We start from the raw sequence: 19,300 nt of genomic DNA, 5'->3' as shown, positions 1-19,300 counted from the left end.
TTTCTAATGCAGTCTTCTGATTTGTTACAGGATGCCAAACGTGACAGATTTTTATTTTTCTCTTAAATGAGCTCGTTATTGTTCCTATATTAAGGAGATTAAACAGATAAAAAATGATCATGTCCACTCATGGCATGTTGCAAAATACAGTAACAACACCAGAGATGCTTGAAGATATGAACAAATATTTGTAAAAGCCCATGATTTCATCTCATACCTTTTTCTGTCCTACAAACAGGCCTCTGTTTTTTTGTCACCACTAGTGTCAGAAATACAACGCCTTGTCTGTTGACCACAGCAGTGGGGTTTAACTTAAATGTGCAGGAAATTAAAGATGGACAGATTTAAGGTTTCAATGAGATCATGTGGCAAGTGGTGCTCCACCTCAACCACATGTTTATATACTTAGTGTTGCAGTTTGGGTGATGACCTTACTGTTGGTGCCACTTTTCAAGTAAGGGTAGCAATGATTAGCTATTTAAAGGTACCAGAAACTACAAGCAAATGAGAATGGAAGAATTAGAGAACGCCAGCTTATGATACAAACAAATACCATTATTTGCCAGCGTAAACTCCATGTTTTATAACTGCTGGAGGTTGAAGTCCTTAACATCATGGACTTCTTTCCCTTGCATCTCAGATTTCTCTGAGTCATTGTATGTGTGGGTCTGAAATTGGAGGCATTCACAAACAAGCAAACAAAGCAAAACAAAGACATTATTTAACCCAATTTTCAGAACAGATACAAGTTTAATTTTTTTAATGGTGCCACATGAAACTTTAAGCAGTGAAAAACACATTTAAGTTCTGTAAACAATTGCAAACAATTGTGTGAAAATGTCACCCACAGATTAGCCATAATTCAGAGTAGGAACACAGACTGACCAATATCCACCTGCTCTACCAAACAGATGCAGATGCCGCCACTAATCCATCAGCCGCTCTCCTGCTCCACCTTCCCTCACCTTTGAAGAAGAGTTTGAGATAGACAAAAGTATTGGGCCACACCTTTTAATTTTTGAATTCAGGTGTTTTTAGTTCCATTATAGGTCTACAAAATCAAGTACCAACAATGTAGCCTTTAAATAAACATTTATGAAAGAATGGGGCGCTCTAAAGAGCTCACTATAAGCGAAGTCTGTGAAATTTCTTCCCTCCTATTCTCCACAATCAGATATTCCACAGTATTAATGCAAAGTGAAAATGCTTAGAAGCCCCAGCAGTTCAGTCATGAAGTGATAGACCTACCTTTCTATACAGGCAGGAAGTCTGCCTGCATAGAAAGGCAGACAGGAAGTCTGCCTGTCTATACCCTCACTTGAAGTCAGCAGTGCCCCATCCCCAACATATATATTGTGGGCAGGGAAATGCTATCCTCGACTGAGTTTCATGAAAGCTGAACAGAATCCCCTTGAAGCTTCAGCCACAGCCAAAACTGCAATCTGTTTGGCCTGTTGGCCAGTGGTATATCACAAAAACATGATTAATTCCCTTTTCTAAAATACAGGGTGGGCCATTTATATGGATACACTGTAATAAAATGGGAATGGTTGGTGATATTAAAGTCCTGTTTGTGGCACATTAGTATATGCGAGGGGGCAAACTCCTCAAGATGGGTGGTGACCATGGTGGCCATTTAGAAGTCATCTTGGATACAACTTTTGTTTTTTCAATAGGAAGAGGGCCATGTGACACATCAAACTTATTGATAACTCCCAACTCTTGAGCCACGATCGCCCCAATGAAAACAATACGTTTAAAAATGGCATTTTTCTCAGTATTATACATGTTGTTGTACCTGGAAAACTTACAATGAGATGTAAAGGCTACTAAAAAACCGTACATCTGTTATGAAAGATTGTAAAATATCAGGGCACAGCACATAGTAAAGGAATCTACTGTTAGAAAATGCCTAATGTGAGGATGTGATTATGGTCTGGAGAGGCAAGTCATTGAAAACCACCCAGGCACTATTGAGAATCACTAGATGCCATCTGGTCTAAAATCTTCGACTCAAACAACTGTGAACAGATTAGTAAAACAGAAAATGTGGGTGTGCATTGTGGGTTATTTCAGGCACAAAACAAGGATTCTTAAATATCAAAGAACTCCAAAGCAAAAATTGCCTCTATTGTCACCTGATGCAACCATATTTGGAGGAGAGAGCTCTCAGCCAACATTGGCACTGGATACCAGCTTGGCAATGGCAATCTGTAATTCACTCTGATCATAAATGAGTTGCCAAGTTTTACTAGCAAAAACAAAGAGTATCTTCCCAAGATCACAAAGACACACACAAAAAATTAAATTAAATATTTTAAAATAATTAAGTGGAAAAGAAAAACCCCGGAACGTGCTTTTGTCTCAGAGGTAGAAGAAGCCAGAGAACAAAATCCCATTTGTTGTGTCTGGTTGTATTTATGCTGTAAATCTGGGTATTTTAACACAGGAGCCTGTAGCAGCCATTAAAGAAAGGGAAGCATTTTGCACTTCCATACTGGCTTTATTTTTAGTTGGGTAACAAATATCGTTTAGTATAGAAAAAAGAATTGGAAGGAACTGCATAATCACCAAAGCCACAAGCTTTCCTGCCCTGTGGTAACCAGCCTTCTGCTCCAAACTGAAAAAGAAAGAAACAAACAAAAAAAAAAAATCAAGACTGCTGTGAATGACTTCATCAACCATCAAGACTGCAGTAAACCTCCTGGAAAACAGCAGGTTCATTAACCAAGTTAAAAACCCAGCATATGCTGTCAAAATAACATTTCCTAAATGTTTTTAATTTAAAACGCACAAGTTAAATGAAAAAAAGTGCACTGGCGTGTGGCTGTGTTGTGCTGTTGAGCAGATGATAAGCGATCAACCATGCTGCAGAAGAGGTGAACAGAGGAAGCTTGTGGTTGTGTAGGTGTGCTTTCGGACATCTGAAGTTATTCTGAGTAGACCAGAAGCAGCAACTCTCACGCTCAGATTCGTTCCAATGTTGCTTTTTATTATGTTTTAATATTACTTTCTTTATATTCTTCATTTGCAGTGAGCAATACGGAAAACAAACTAAAAACAATGATTTCGCAGAAAATCCAGTGCGTAAATAGATTTGTTCTGCACAGACTCAGTGAAAATGTGTTGTTCAGTCATTGGGTTGATTTGTCAAGGCTAGCAATCATGTGAAAAAGAGAAATCAGCTTTTCACTGTAATCACTGGCTCATCTGTGACTTTGGAACCATTATGTTGTTTGCAACATTAATCAATGCAGTGATTTTATTGCACGTTTTTGCATTCCTCTTACTTGAGCTTATCATTTGACTTACTTACCTGTCCATTCATTACTTGTTGTGAAACAGAACTACCAGACAGACATGGTGTGAGTGTGAAGAGAGATATGAGCAAGCACCTTTACCAGGTCATCTCACATCTGTCCCACACACAGGGCTCATTCTTTTTGTCACTGCCACCGTCAGAAACGGGGCACTTTGTCTGCCAACCGCATCAGTGCGGTTTAGTTTAAGTGTGCAGGAAGTCAAAGATAGAAAGATTTCTGACAATGACACCTCGTGGTAAGAGTTGCTCCACCTCAATATTACATTGTTTACGTAATACAGCAGTTTGGGCATTTGCCTTATAAATTGTGAAATAAAAGTTAGCTATTTAGAGCCTCAAAGAGTTCAAAAATTAGAGGAAACCAACTTAAGATTTAAAGAATGTCAATTATATGTAATAGTAGACTCATCTATTGTGACTCATCTCCTCTTGTCACAGGTTTGGCTTTTCTTAAGACATTAACCGGGAGTAATTCCACATAAGAGGGGTTTTGCCACTTGGGATCATTTTATGAGGGTGTGTGAGGTTGAAGCATTTTACTAAAAAAGGAAAATTCTTAAATAAACCCAAAAAACTATATATCAATTTTTACAGAAATATTTAAAAAAAAAAAAGCCTGCAATAAAATAGTTTCTTTTTTTCTTTCACAGAGGCCTTGCCTTCATATTTTTATTTTCTTAAGCCTGGTTAGAAGTGTGATATATGAAGCTGTTTTCTTCTATAATTAAAACTTAGGCTATTAACGTGCTAATAAACAAGTCTGCTAAAATTGGTGACATGTGCAGAGACTTCTTCAAAACAAAAACCTACATTTTGGAACACTAATCAAAGTGTGTAACGACACTGTCATTGCTGTCACATTTTACATGGAAAAACAGGTTCTGACCAACAAATCAAGAAGAAAATCCCAATTTGTAGAGCAAGTTTCTCTAAGGTCACCACTTTTCAGTTGAAGGACTGGAAACAGGAAACTGCTTCCCCACCCTTTAAAGCGAATTCACTGCTGTTGCAAAGTGATAACTGTGAAACCTTAAATTACTGATCACTCATGATCTTGCTCAACACACACACATGTCACACGAGAAAAACTCCCAAATTTATGGATTATTATGTTCCTTCTGTTGTAAATCCTGATGCTCTAATCCACCGTTCACTAAAAAATCTCTATTGAAAAATGTGCCCCATTTTTCTTCCATTATTCTCAGTGGAATAACTTGGGGGAGGACCCAGAGAAGTTGAAATATAGCCTACATGTTCTATGCGACTCTTAATCAATATGTGAGATGAGTCAGGAAACTACTTTCTGTCTGTGAATGGAATTTTTCTCTTCTCACCATCGGTGTCTGGCTGTCACAGCCCACACAGGCGCTCTGTGCATGCTCTTTCTCTCTCTCCGTGTATCTCTCTCTCTCTCACACACACACACACATTGGTAATTGTATTTTCCCTCGGTTAGACAAAGCCCTGATTCACGAAGCCCCTGCAAAATGACAGCCCACACGGAGGCAGTGCGAAGGCAGCGCTTGCAACAGGCCAGATTAGAAGGTGCCTCTGAGGTCACAAAGCGAGTTTGTGGACGCTTCTGCATCAAGGCAGCTTTTAAAAAAAACCTCCCACAATGTGTGCAGAAACGCAGAGTGTGTGTCATCTTCCTCCAAAGTGATGATTGAGAGTAACATCTGTGACGTCCGAGCATAACATTTTCTAATACATAATGAATATTAGTGAAGTGAAGAAACACAAGAAGCTTTTACATTATGTTTAAACTTGGAAACTGATCTGGAAAAATGACAAGTGAGACGGGGATTTTCAATTTAAAAAAAAAAAAAAAGTATTCTTGAGAGGAATATCACGGCCTTCCCGAGAGGGGGGAGGATACAATAAGTATTTGTTTAATTTTTTTTCAGCAGTATGTGCAGATTTATAATCCTAAACCACTCCATCACCCCACTGTACCACTTCACTACAGCACAACGCGCGTATCACATACTTTACACATACAAACATGCACCTAGACTGCTTAGATTTCACATAAACGAATGACCTGAGAAACACCTTATAAACATTCACATGCAGATTCAAAAACATTCTCTCCCACCAAATGCAAATAGACAACTACAGGTTTAGAAACTGTGCGATTTTAATCATTGTCTGGCAGAAGTCTGCAGCTGTGCAACAAACCTTTTGACAGGGTAAAAAAAATGCTAAGAATTGCTAAAGCATGTGGTTTTGCTAAAAATACAGATGTCTCCAAGGGGATTATACGGGAGCAGGGATCAATTAGGAGTGCAAAACTATTACATTTGAATGATTTCACTCTGGTGTTAAGCATTTTTATTCATTATAGCAAAAGAAATAACATAATCTTTTAGCTTGGTTCTATTTTGATATCTGCTTAATTAAAGCACTGTTTTAGTTACACTTCTCACATAAATCCAGATGCAGTCGGATCTGAATTTATGCTGTCTTTATACAGGTGCTGGGTTAAATACACAAACGTATATCTAATAGAAAGCATAAATAGTAAATGTTATCTTTCAGTTGACATGGCTAGCAGACTCCCTGAGTAAAAGTGTGCACAATATGTGTGTGATTATTTGCTTGGCAATGTCCACCACAACTTGGCTTGGGATTAAAAAAAAAAGCATCTGGCCACCAGGTTTGGCACAGCTGAAAGGAATGTGATGCTTTTCTAAAAATAGTCGGAAATGCACAAAGTTGAGATAAAAGGCTGAAAGGATGACAGTGAGAGTCTGAATGCATTTTTAAACACTTTTATTATTCTGTTTGTTGCATTTATTACATTAACTTTACATATGTAAATAGTCATTCGTGCATCCTTTGATTTTTTTTTCCTGTTGGACGCTACCTTGCGTTCCTATTAAAAAAATCTGAACCCACTTTCAGAATTATGATGTGTTTCTGATCACTGTGTATGCTCAAACTCCACATACAGGTAAGTACTACTTAAATGCTTTTGTAGCTTTTGAATGAAGTGCTGATCTTAAACTCTAATAACTTTCATGCTGCTCGTCTGTTTACAAAGAAAATAACTGAGAGATGCAAGTCATATGCTTTGAAATGAAATATTATTTCAACAGAGAAATAACATTTTAAAAGCACCGCTTTGCACATACAAACACAGTAATACCCAGAAGCGCCATTGTAATTCATTGCTGATCATATAAGCACGCAGGTACCACTTTGATCCAGAGCAAAAATATTTAGAGGAGTGGAGTCTCTCTTTGGGTGTTTAACGTGAAGTTCTCAAGCAATTTTTCAAACCACTAACCATGACTGTAGGATGGAGGCATCGAACAAGACACACATTCCTTTCTGGGGCACCAAAAAAGGTTTTACTGTTGCTCCCTCAGGCAATTGATTCAAGCCATCTGACCGTGGAATTCAACCTCTAACGAACACACATGGACACACACACACATGCACACACACATCAAACACAAACAGACTTTGAAACGTGTAGAAAAGTTTGTAATAGATATTACATAAACAAGGAATCAGTATGCAGCCCTTTTAGTTCATCTAATACTACCGATGGCCCCACCCAACTATCACAATACACTGAAGCGACAGGGTCTTCAGCTGAGGTACCAGAGGAAGAATAAGTATCAGCTCATAGTGACAGTTAGCTGGTTATTTAAAAGATAGGGATGGCATTTTCTTTCCTACTGTCCAAAAATCACCCAAAATGTTAGTACATCTCTGCAGTGCAGGCGTGGCTGAGCAGCGAAATCTTGGAATATTTAATATAATTTCACTGTTTTAAAATAAAATTATATATATACGTTTTTCAAAACATAAAGCGTTTACTGCCTTTAATTTCAGCATGGATACATACAAATACACATTTGGTTTCTGCTAATGCTGAATATGAAAAATATAAAATAGCAGTGCACTCTTTCTTTAAAGACCAGGTAAAAGACTCAGAGTCTAAAAGAGGAAAGTGTTTTGAGGACAGGCGATGTGCTATCAAACAAGTACTTTAATTTGCCGCACAGAGACGCTGCTGTTGGTTCAGGAATGCATGGGCATCGATTCATTCAATTACAGAGTCACACAGAGAACGACAGCGAGATCTGCTTAAGAGTTTCTCACTGACACCATGTGAGGACAGTCTGGCAGATTATATCAGAAGCAGCAGAGCAGAGTTAAGTGTTGTCCATTTGGTGCTCATAAATAGGATTGTACTGAACATCCTACAGAGGTGTGTCAGAATATCTTCCCTTTGTACCGAGATGATGATGATGATGATGATGATGATGAAGACGAAGATAATGCAGGGAAATAATTCTGCAAGGCTGGCTCCCAGCATATCTTCTTGTCAGCCTCTGGTCTCATTTGTTTACGATCAATCAGCTGAAAACAAAAGTACAAGGAGAGAGTAAAGAATATCTAAAAATGCATTATAAAGTATAAAAATAAAGGTTTTTCTAATATTTAACATTTACATTTCAGAAAAAAGTCTGAAACAGTTTAACTGTGGAAAGGTACTACATGCTAAAAAACACAGAGGCACAAAGTCAAAAGACAAAACGTGATTGATCATGCAGGTTTTAAAAAACATAAAATGACTATCACACTGATTTTTTACAGTATATGTAATAATATCTGGATTACAAATTATTAAATTAAATAATATAGTTTTATTGCAATCAGAGTTTTTAAAATCAAGTTCCAGGAAAATTCGTTACCATAAATCATTCCTGTCATAATAAGATGAGGTAAGTGGGAAAACTGCAGAACCTAGTCTCTGTCCAACTCTTCACTTTGTTCAGTGTATGAACTGGTTCCATCAGATCTTTCTTTGTAAAAGTCTTGTCTGTAAAGTTTTCTTTGACTTCTTTGGCTTTGGCTGATTTCCTTATTCAGTCAGAACTGCTATACTCGGACTTCCTTCTTGCACAGACGGAAAACAGCTCTTAAATTTGTCAGTAAAGTGCAGATGGAGTGCAGATACAGGACAATGAAGCAGGAATATCATACCATCGATGTTCAGTCCTAACTGTAAATATTAACTAAACTTGGAGGATGTTATGAAACCCATTTCCAGATGGAATCAATATAGAAACTTATAAAAAGTGAAATAATACAAAAAACTGAGAGAACCAGAGACTTTTAGAAGTTTCTAGTCTTGAAATTAAAAAAGTCTTTCACTCTCAGTCTTTATAGTGCATGTCATTCATTTTTGTCTACACTCTCATACTCTTTTGTTGGTTTTGTGCTTTGTGCTGCTCCTTTCACTCTTTTTGCCTCTCCACTGATCGACTGAGGCAGATACCTTCTTCTCTCTGAGCCTGGTCCTGCCAGAAGGCACTTCCAGCTACAGGGGAGTTTTTCCTCTCCACCATCACAAAGTGAATCTGCAGTTACCCCTAGGCCATGCGGTTAATGATAATATTAAATACAACTGGAATCTCAAATACTGAGTGCAGCAGCTTCAGCACCCATTTTCCCATTCATATATTCAATATTGTAAATGTAGCATTTATGTCACAAGTTGACTAAAGACAAGTGAGATACTGTTTAGAAGCAAAAGCTAGTTTCAGAGTTTACAGATTAAAAACTAACTGACAAGACAGATCAGGTAATTTTATAGATATGAATAAAACCAGTTTACAACAACATATAATATAAATTCCTGCTCCTCCAGGCTTCTAAATATTAATGTAAGTTGGTGATAACTGAGAGCCTATCGATGGGGATGTTATTATAATTAAAATGCACATGTTTACAACGCATTACAACCTATGGGTGCATAATAAGATTTGCAAAATGTGCAAGAGAATATCGTAAAAAGTCACTTTGACTTGTGAATGTGTGCAGTAATGTGGAGCTGTGTGCGTAGTAATTTTGCAAATGTGTACACATATCTCCAAATCTGTATTCAGACTGAAAGAGATGATTTTTTTTTATTTTCAAAACATTTACTAATATAATTATACACACAGAAACTCAATACATATTTGCAGATTATAACACACTGACAAATCTTATTGGAATCTCACAATTAAGGTAATTACACAACTCTGGGCACAAATTTGGAACTAAATCAGTAAATATACTTGACAGTGTATGCCACAATATGGACGTGAGTGGATACTGGGAGTCATTTCACAATATCTGACCTGTGGGAAATGACTTTCTGACCATTATTTCAATATTATAACACTATTGTTGAAGAACACCACACCTGGCAACTGCTTCTTCATTGTTTTTGAAGCACCCAGGCAGTTTGCCTAAACCCACAATAAGAGAAGGAGCCCCAAATATTAGATTTCCTTGACCTTCAAATGATCTCTTGGCTTTAAGAGAATTACGATGGAGTGAGTGGAGAAAGTGTAATAACTTTAAAACAATTCAAGCCAAGAGACTGTCAGTATCAAGAGCACAGTATATTAGTGCACAAGCAGTTCTTTAACGTTGAAATAAAAAATACTGTTTTACTTCCAATATTAATTTAGTTTGTTCACTGTTTGAGTCACATGTTTACAAAGGGCGGGAACCATGTGTAGCTCTGCATGTTTGATTTGGCAGACACGGAGCCCAGTTCTGACAAAGGCATTTGTGTCTCCTCCCAGAATCAGAAATCAGGGCAAATGTTTTGACAAAAAGTATTTTGAAGCTTTCATTTCTTAATGATACTGCATGTTTTGTAGCATTTATGAACATAAAGCAATCTAGTTAACTTGAGGTGACCAGCTCACACCACTAGTTACATAAAACCTGTGGACAGGTGGCTAAAGCGACAGGAGTGTGGACATCAACACAAGATTTTTCATATGTATTCCTGATACAACCCTCAAATAATGACAGTGAGACATTTTTGGAGTTATACAGTGGGCATACTCACCTTCTTTACGCAAAAAACACTTCCAAAGGCAGAAGCAGAGAGACAGAACTAACAGAGCTGCTACTGTAGTGACTGAGATCAGGATGGTGAGCGCCGTCCCGACTGGAAGGGAAAAATACAGAAATCTGATCAGCTGTTTTAATATCTCTATAAATAGATAAACATATAATTCTTCAATTTAATTTTGCTGTTAGTATTTCTGTGACTGTTTGTACCGAAGGGCTGTGCTAAACTGAAAAGTGCCTCTCTGCAGCTATAGACCTGCCCTGATTAAATCTCAGATTTAATTTAGTTACTGTCTGATTCCACTCTTGACCCATTAAACCAAGATAAACCACAGGTCATCAGAAAATGAAATACCTGACAATAGCACACAGTTTACATATGCCAAAGCTTCCAGACCATTAAAAAACACAACAGAGATTTTTTAACCATACTGGTGAAGAATGGGAAAACACTAATTCACTCAGCAACTTTGCTGATTCACTTAAACTGGTGATCACTCCCACTCTCATCCTTATCAGTTAACATGAGGTGCTGAGTAAACTAAGAGGCTCCCTTGACAGCCTGATAGCTTAGCATAAACACTTGAATAAGGGAGAGTTGCATTGCTGGCATCAACAAATCATCTATGAGCATCTGTAACTTTCTATTTAAGATGCTCTGTCTTCAGTCTGCATGAAAACAGACATGTAGGTAGAGCAAATTATCATTTTATAGGTTGCTTGTGCAATATTGTCTTTAAAAAAAGGCAAAAATCATACCTTAATCCAGCACTTGAAACAGATGGCATGCATTGTGGAGTTTTTGGGGGGTTTGGGGGCTTACACAGCCATTGTTCTACAGTACCCCTGCTCATCATATCTGAGCTTTCACTTCCAAATTTCTTCCTTTGATTGAGACTTTTAAATAGAGAGACAGTAAGGCCATTATGATAATTCTGAACATTTAGTGAATCCTAGATAGGAAGTAAGTTACTGTTTAATGTTATGTATATTTAAATATTTATAGTATCATAATTCAGGCTTTTCTGGAGAAAAATCTATCTCATACTTTACCTCCTTATTTTATGCTTTTCCCTAAATTTAAACCCCCCAACACAGCAGAAGAGATTCAGTAGTCACTGCAAATTTGCACATGGTCAGAACAGGGTGAACAATCCAACCACAGTCCTGGAGGGCTAACAGCACTCCACAATGAGCTATATTTGAATGCATTTTTAATTTTTATGGGCACCTCATATTCATGGCTCTGCTTTAATGAGTTGCAAGGCATCGTGCAGAGACTCCTGTGGTTACTGGAAGCCATGAGAAGGAGACGGTGCTGGCGAGTGGATCAGGAAGCAGGCCAGCTGTGTTATCAATCGTGGTCAAGCGAGAAAGGGCAGTGGTCTGTATGACTATCTACTAACAAGTTCCACCGCATCAGCCAAGGACACTGCCTCTGTGCTCAGCAGAGCATAATATTAATGCACAGGGTCCATGGGTTGAAAATTGAAACACTGCTCAGAAGATCCATGAGGAAGCTTAAAAAAACAATTTTGATTTGACCCTTGAGGTTTCATCTTTTAATGCAGTATCGAATTCTTGGATTTTGTGCTAAAGTATGGTATCCAGCTGACTGTAGTTTCATTTTCATGAAGGTAAGAGTGGTATTGAAATGTTCATTTCACCATGTTATGAAGTGAAGATTGCCTTTATGCAAAAAATTGAAAAGGCTAACAGACCTACATAAGATGAGGATGGGTCTGCAAGTATGGGAACTAGTGCAATGCAGTTTATGGGTGTCTTTTAGAGAACATTTAAAAACTATTTCTACTATCTTTTTCATTCTGGGTTGTAGTATTGCCTGCAGAAAGACATTTTAAGTTTGTAACATAACGTAGCTCAGGGCAAAAAAAGCTCAGCCGCTGAGATCTTCAAAGAAGAAGGATTAGTAACACTAACTTACTCTTAGTGTTCATTGATACAGCAATTGGTGACTCAAGCCCTTTGTGGTGCACCAAGCATTTGACCGACACGTCTTTAAGCAACCCAGACTGGACAGTCAGCGTACTGATCACTAGAGTGGTCCCATCATCTTGCGGTAGCTGCTTTGTCACAGGTGGGTGCATGGTGCGGTTGTCTCTCTCCACATTCCACACAATCTCTGCCGGCGGCCTTGAAACAGAGGTGCAGTTTGCCTCGATCACCCCTGGAGAAGTGGTTTTGTAGCTCACCTGAGGTTTTGGCAGCACTGCGAATAATAAATTTACACAAATCCAAGTTTATTGCAATAAACCTTTCTGTTGCTTCAATAAAAATAAAAGCAGTCAGTGAAATATGAAAAGCATGCTGTGGTAAATCAATCATGTGTCAGATTACTTTAATCTATAAATTGGTCCATTGTTTTAGTTTCCATCATCTAAGTGTGCTAATTTAAATTTCTAAAATCATATCTAATAAAACCCTTAAAGCCTTTCGGTTCGTTCAGCTAAGATATGCGAATTCCTGCACTCCTTAGATCCATAAGTAAATATCTGGCTGTTTTCAATTCTCTGTTCTCTGGGCTGAGAAAGGAATGTGATACACTGGAACTCAGAACATTTCTGTTGGCAAGAAAACATTTAGCCACAGATATCTGGCATTCAGAGTTTCAGCAATTTCTGCAAATTCTACGTGATAAACTTCACCCATCAACAGCCTTAGAGGGTGGTTCAAATCTGAGATCAATCTGACAACAATCCAAACCATAATAATGCCTTCGTGTTGCATAGCTTGGAATGACTGTGGCTTTTATTTAAAATGTAATGCTCGTGTGTCCTAAACAGCAAATGTATTACGAGGAAGTACATTTTTGTCCCCGTTCATTACTATGTAGTTACCTATTACAATGGCACAAATATATACATAAAAACAATCAAAGTATTGTAATTGCTTTTTCCCTCATGGTGGCGATTACTTTTGAGGTTTGTAGTAAGTTAAGACATTTATATATTACCTAATGTATACTGTGCCAAGCCTGGTGTTACAACTTAAATAAACCACAAACTGTGACATATAAAAGCTGAAAATGTATAATTTCATGCAGAAATTTAATGCAGCCGTGAAGATGTGAACTCAGTGACCGCTTCACTTGTAGTATGAAAAATCTTCTTTAGAGCTTTTAAATCACGTTACACATTTCTCCATTCCATGTTTTTCACACTCTAGTTTAACTAACCCTGCTGGTCTGCTTTCAGGAGGATAACGCACAAAGATTAAATCATTTTTTTAACATGGCAGTGAGTTCACTGTACTAAAAAGGCCTCCACAGTCACCAGATTTCAATCCAAAAAAGCAGCACTGAGATTTGGTGGAACAGGAGATTCACATCATGGATGTTCAAATGACGAATCTGCAGCAACTGTGTGATACCGCCATGTCAATATGGACCTTAATCTTAGAGAAATGATTACAGCACCTTGTTAAATATATACCAGGAAGAATTACCATGAAGTCAGATCTAAAGGCAAAGGGAGTCTGGCCTAGTACCATGTTTTTTATTAATGTAATTAAGAATACTTGTAATAGCAAAGATAATGTAAATGTGTCTGCATGGGCTATAATTGCTGTTGAACAGTATTTCTGAAAGTGGGAGAAAAGAAGGGCGCATTATGTCACACCCAAAGTGGAATGAAGTTAGAAGCCTGTTGGCAACAATAAGCATTAAGAATAAAACATTAATGCTAATCATGCTTCAGCACCCAGAACGCCTACTGTCCTGTACAGTTCAGTTTCAGACAAAAGCACGTGTGTTTCTTGAGATAATTGTGAGAGCAAGGGAATGGGAGAAAAGTGGAAAAGCAAATGAGCATAAAGAGAGAGAGAGAAACAAAGCACAGAGGGAATCACTGTCTGCCGCAAACACTGACAGAGTCATGCATCAGGACCTCGTTCCCTGCCTCCATCGTTCTTCCGAATGGTCCATTCTTTGCACGGACACACTCCTGTTCTGTTCTGAGTTTGTGTGTTAACAACAGTCTACTCTTGTGATATCATAAAATTGTGCATAGGGCAAAATCTGGGAGAAAAGATGCACATTCCTATCTGAATCCCAGGGGGTACCTGTCTATCCTGCCAAAAATGTCCAAGTTAAATCGTCTCCTAGTTGCACTAAAGCCTGCCTGCTTTATTTTTCTCTCGGCTTTTAGCTCCAACTATTTTCTTCGTTCCATGCGAAAGTGACACTATTTTACAAAAACACAGCCTCAAAAAACTGAAGACTTTTGAAGTATCAGCCGCACTAACAACAAATAAAATCATAGCTCTGTGGGAGGTAGGGAACCTTGATTAGGTCCGCTGGCCCAGAGCAAACTATGTCAATTTGATGTACTGCTTTGGAAATTTGGCGTGAAATTCTGGGCGTAATTTGGTTCAGCGTGCCTCGATTAAGACTCCTAATGACTTTATTGGTCGCCTGACATTTCAACTAGTGCCACCAACAAGCCAAATCTTCCACTTGTCCAGGGCTTAATTTAATCTCAGAACAGCTCAATCACTTCCAGTTAAATTCTAGGGCCAAAGGGTAGGTTTAAGCATTTTACAAAGCAAATATGAGACTGTAATAGTCTGAATTAACTAAATCAAGTGAGTATCTTACCAATCACAGTTAAATGATACTTTAGCGGAGCTGTGATGTACAGTGCCGTGCCTGGAGAGAACCAAACACAGCAAAACAGCACAGACGCCTAATGTAACTGCAGAGCACGGTGGTGCAGGGGTGATGATTTGGGCTGAGCACCTTGTAGTCATTAAGTTGACCACAAACTACTCTGTATGCCAAAGTAATCTTCAATCAAATGTGAGACCATCTGTCTAAAAACTAACGCTTGGTAAGGCTGGACAATGATGTGAGAATCTGATAAATTCATATTATTGCTCGTAAAGATGGCGCTACGAGTTCTTATCAATTAGTTTTGCACAGAATCATGTGAAAATTTTCTTTTTTGCATGACAAAACAATAATGCAAATTCACCAGCAGTGTTTATTACCTTTGTGCAGAAACAGGCTAGATGTTTCTGTTTACATTTTATCTGGTGAGCTAGCTACAAAATTAGCATTTAACTAATTTTGTAAGATAACTTTGCAAATATTACACAGACTTGCTTATTTTTTGCATATTGTTAAAAAATTATGTTTTCAACAGTACAGAGACTGTTCTTTTACTCCCTCTGATTTGTGCTAACTAGGCACTTGGTGTGAGCAGATTACACAATTAATGACTATAGCAATTAGCAATTTTATTTTATTTTCAAAACTTTATTTTAAGAAACTTTTAAACTGTGCTTCATTTCTGATTTATGGTAAGTTTATTGTACATAAGATGTCTCAGGGTTTGTACAAATACTGAGTTCTTGTGTGGATTATCCTTTTACAATACTGAACCACAACAGCATCACCAGTAATAGCCCACTGTGAAAACAGGTGTTTACCGTAGGTGGAGAGACAAACTGTGGAGGTCTTCGGCCCATCAGAATGTGTTTCATAGATGCAAGTGTAACAGCCTTCGTCCTGGATGGCAACAGGCTGGATGGTAAGCTGACTGTCAGACAGGGAGGAAGTGAGCCAGACTCTCCCCTGGTAGGGTGGCTCGATCATGGGGTCGCTCCGTTTTGCAAAGGAGGCTACATCCGTGGATTCTCCTTGAGCAGAAATGTGCCTCCACATTATCTGTTGAACTTTTTCTGGCAAACCATAGGAGCATAAAAGGGAAACCTTTTTGCCGCTAACTGCTGTTTTGTTACCATCAACGGTGACTTGAGCTGGAGATTTAAAAAGAGAAAAAAACACTAGTCAGTGAAATAATGATGGATGAGAAGATAAGATAAAGAAAAGAAAAAGGCAGATAAAGGGTGCAAACAGGACAATGTTAATATTCAGAAATATGAGACGCCCAAACAGAAACCAGTCACTGGAATCCACACCAGCTGTTTTTGGTTAGAGCCCTCCTCCCACTGCTCCACGGCTCTTTATTAACATGACTGGCTGAGTTTCAACATACTCATCAACTCTTGTTCAGAGGTGAGCAGTGGTTAGGGACATCAGTATTCACATATTTTCAGTGTTAACGGTCGGGTGCAAAGGGCAGGCATCCAAAATCAGTTAAGAAATGGTGCACCACTGAGGACAGAAATGATGGAAACTCCATTCAGCTGACTGGCTTTTATGATTCTCGTGTGGCGTCTCAATTTCAATCTTTGTTATTTCTCAAATATACCAGCAGCTATTGTAGCACATCTCACATTTTCTCATTCAAAAACAGACGACACTGATGATACTAATGGTGTATCAACCAGTTGACAGGCCATTTTACTTCCGCTTCAGAACAATTGAGCTCTTCAGTTTGACCCTGTGAATGACATCTGCCTCCTTCCTTGTGTCAAGGGGATCATTACTCAAACTGGCTTCCAGAGCAGGTCTTCCCAACTAGTTCGCAGTCATTCTTACTATGCCATAGAAGATTTTCACTGTGGTTTAAATACAAGAGACCTGCATGTTTAGTGTGCTTTTGTTTGAAAAAAAAAAAGACATTTTGAACTTTCACCCATGCAAAGCCTGTAGGTCAGCTTGCATTACAATTCATTCATTTTTCGTTCAGTTATGGCTGTGCAGACTGATACTCACTTTACATTCAGTGCAATAACAGCATCATATAAACTTTTATTTTTAGCCATTTTATGGAGCAGAAGACATTACGTTGATTACAGGAATCTGAGAAGAATGCACTGAAGTCCACCAGAGGTCTCTGAACTGAGCCAGAAACACTGCTGTAAAGGATCAGTACCTTAATCCATACAGGCAAGCTACTCATTCTGTCCTGTAACAGATTGGTACAGCTTCAGAAATGTGTACAAGCACACAGGATTTACCTAAACTATAACATACTGCTGTTGCACCAAGATCATTAATGTTAATCTGTTATCATTAATGGGCTTACTCACAAGTCACTGTGAGACACGTCGATCCCTGCTTTGAACCAGTAGGGTGCAGGTCAAATATGCAAGTGTAGCAGCCTTCATCACGGAAGCCCACCCTGCGAATGATGATAGACGAGGTGTCCTTCGCAGACGACGGGGCGAGTTCCACATGCTGCTGTCCGCTCACACTCTCCCTGTTGCCAGGCTGGTAGGTCAGCAGGGTCTTGTTCTGGACATCTAGCCAACGCACCTGTCTCAGGGATTCACCTCGCTCCTTTGAAAGACTGCAGGTCAGAGTGAAAGGCTTCTCCACCGGTGCTTCCAGATGCTGGGTTGCTGTTACTCTAGCTGGAACAACCACCAGAGAAAATCATAAGCTGATGTACAGAACATCCTCACTTTAGCTTTTTCCTTATGCTATAAGCGTGGTTTGGCACACTCACCTTGTAGGCGTCCTGCCATAAGCAAGAGTGAACACAGCTGCAGACAGGAGGCCTGGATCATCATCTTCTTCACTGCTCATTCAACAGAGAGAAAACGAGAGTTACTGAGATTTAACAAATGATTATAGTCTGCTCCTGTGTGAATATACCCTCTCTTATAATTAAAAAAAAAAGAAGATGATCCAGTGATGCAGAATGAAGGCTGAAAAGGCAAACTCACTTTATCTTACTCAGAAAGCCAGTTAAACTGCTGTATTCAACAATGTACATTTTTTTACAGAGATTTTACTCCATAAAGCATTTAGTGCAGTTCAAAATATTTCTATACATCTATAAATTAAGTGCGCAAAGACTTTCAGATGATACCCTGAGTAAGTCGCAAAGTTATCACAGTAGAGATGATTAAACCGATTCAGGGTTGGATTTAAGCCTAACGGCTCAAACTCCAAATTAAATACAACTGTAGATAATTGCACGTCAAAGAAATTAGTGATTATAAGTGTTGTACTACTTTGCTGAAATCAGATCACCTGTTGTTAACCAAGTGAATGAAACAAAATTCCTTTAAAAGATTAATAAATCAAAAGCCCTATCATATACAAATTATAGACCCATGAGACTAAATCACTCACCTTTGTATGCCAAAAAGCCAAGCAGTTTAAAATCTTCTACCTCTGCAACATCTCGCTCATCCTTATGATTTGTCAGTCTCGGGAAACTTCACTCTAGAAAAGGATAGAGACCGTTTTTACTCATCCAACTCTTTTCCACTGTGCGCACATCAAACTCCGCCGTGAACACCAGCCGGCCAACAACGGACTGCGGTGAGGCGCCCACAACAGGCTGAACCACATAGCTCATGTTTTGCGCTCACAACGCCCTCTGGAGGGACTTTGTGTGCATTTCTGGTTTCACAAAGCCTGCAATCAACCATGGACTGCAGGACGCAGCTGACAAGTGTTTCATTTTGATGTCAAGTACACATTATAATAAATTAGAAGTTTGAGTAAAACATATTAATTTAAGGCTTTCATTGGAACTTTGGGTAAAACCTCATAGGATGACATCAGAAAACATAACAATTTTTCAAACTACTCCAAGGCTGAGACGAGTGAATGTAATACAAATACTAAATACATAAATCTTATTCATTAAACTGCTTCCTTTAGGGGCCTCCAGTGTCCTCCATCTCACCCTATCCCGAAGATCCTCCTGTGTCGCATCCCTCTGCATGTCCTCCTTCAAAACTTCTATTGACTTCGCTGAGATCTTCTTCTTCGTCTCCTGCCTGTCAACTCCATCTACAGTTAGCATACTTTTCCCAGTATTTCCACTATCCCTCCACTGCACACGTCCAACCCAAAACCATCCCAGTCTTGCCTCTCTAAATTTGTCCCCAGGTATTAAAAAGTGAATGAATGATTAAATAAATGATATTTATAAATAATTCGCAATTTATTTAAAAACAATGAAAACAATTTAACGCTATGGTTGAATACATTTTTTATTAACTTTATTGAAGTAAAGAAAAGTAAGAAGTGCGTTTTTGTTGCGCTTATTTTTTTACGTCTACGTTTTTACATATGGAAAAAACAACAATTGTAAAATAAATTACATTTCTGATAAATGTAAATAATATAGCCACGTTCACGGTTTGCTACAAAATGAAAACCATACTTTCTGGCGAAATTTATTTTTTGTTTTTGACGTCATAACTGTGAGACGG

At 38.4% G+C, this 19,300-nt stretch overlaps 1 protein-coding gene across 2 annotated transcripts; it reads right to left on the bottom strand.

Annotated features, from left to right (window-relative positions):
* Positions 1-6,080: 6,080 nt before the first annotated feature.
* On the bottom strand, positions 6,081-18,821 carry LOC146556642 (OX-2 membrane glycoprotein). 2 transcript variants are annotated; one of them, XM_085250020.1, is made up of 8 exons: positions 18,769-18,821; positions 18,207-18,299; positions 17,575-17,646; positions 17,156-17,479; positions 15,647-15,976; positions 12,144-12,428; positions 10,194-10,295; positions 6,081-7,699 (listed from the first exon to the last, which is right to left on the bottom strand). In XM_085250020.1, the coding sequence occupies exons 3-8, from the start codon at positions 17,636-17,638 to the stop codon at positions 7,692-7,694; spliced, it is 1,113 nt and encodes a 370-aa protein (XP_085106146.1). In that variant the 5' UTR covers positions 17,639-17,646; positions 18,207-18,299; positions 18,769-18,821; the 3' UTR covers positions 6,081-7,691. The 2 variants fall into 2 exon arrangements, with proteins under 2 accessions (XP_085106146.1, XP_085106145.1); XM_085250019.1 differs by lacking the exon at positions 18,769-18,821 and having other exon boundaries at positions 18,207-18,393.
* Between the last annotated feature and the right edge of the window lie 479 nt (positions 18,822-19,300).

Source organism: Mchenga conophoros, linkage group LG16, assembly GCF_057382185.1.
Source record: "Mchenga conophoros isolate Kocher_MC1m ecotype Shallow Benthic linkage group LG16, M_conophoros_male_GT1.1, whole genome shotgun sequence".
NCBI lineage: Eukaryota > Metazoa > Chordata > Actinopteri > Cichliformes > Cichlidae > Mchenga > Mchenga conophoros.
The sequence above is the reverse complement of the archived record's forward strand: the minus strand, read 5'-3'. Positions and strand labels throughout refer to the sequence as shown.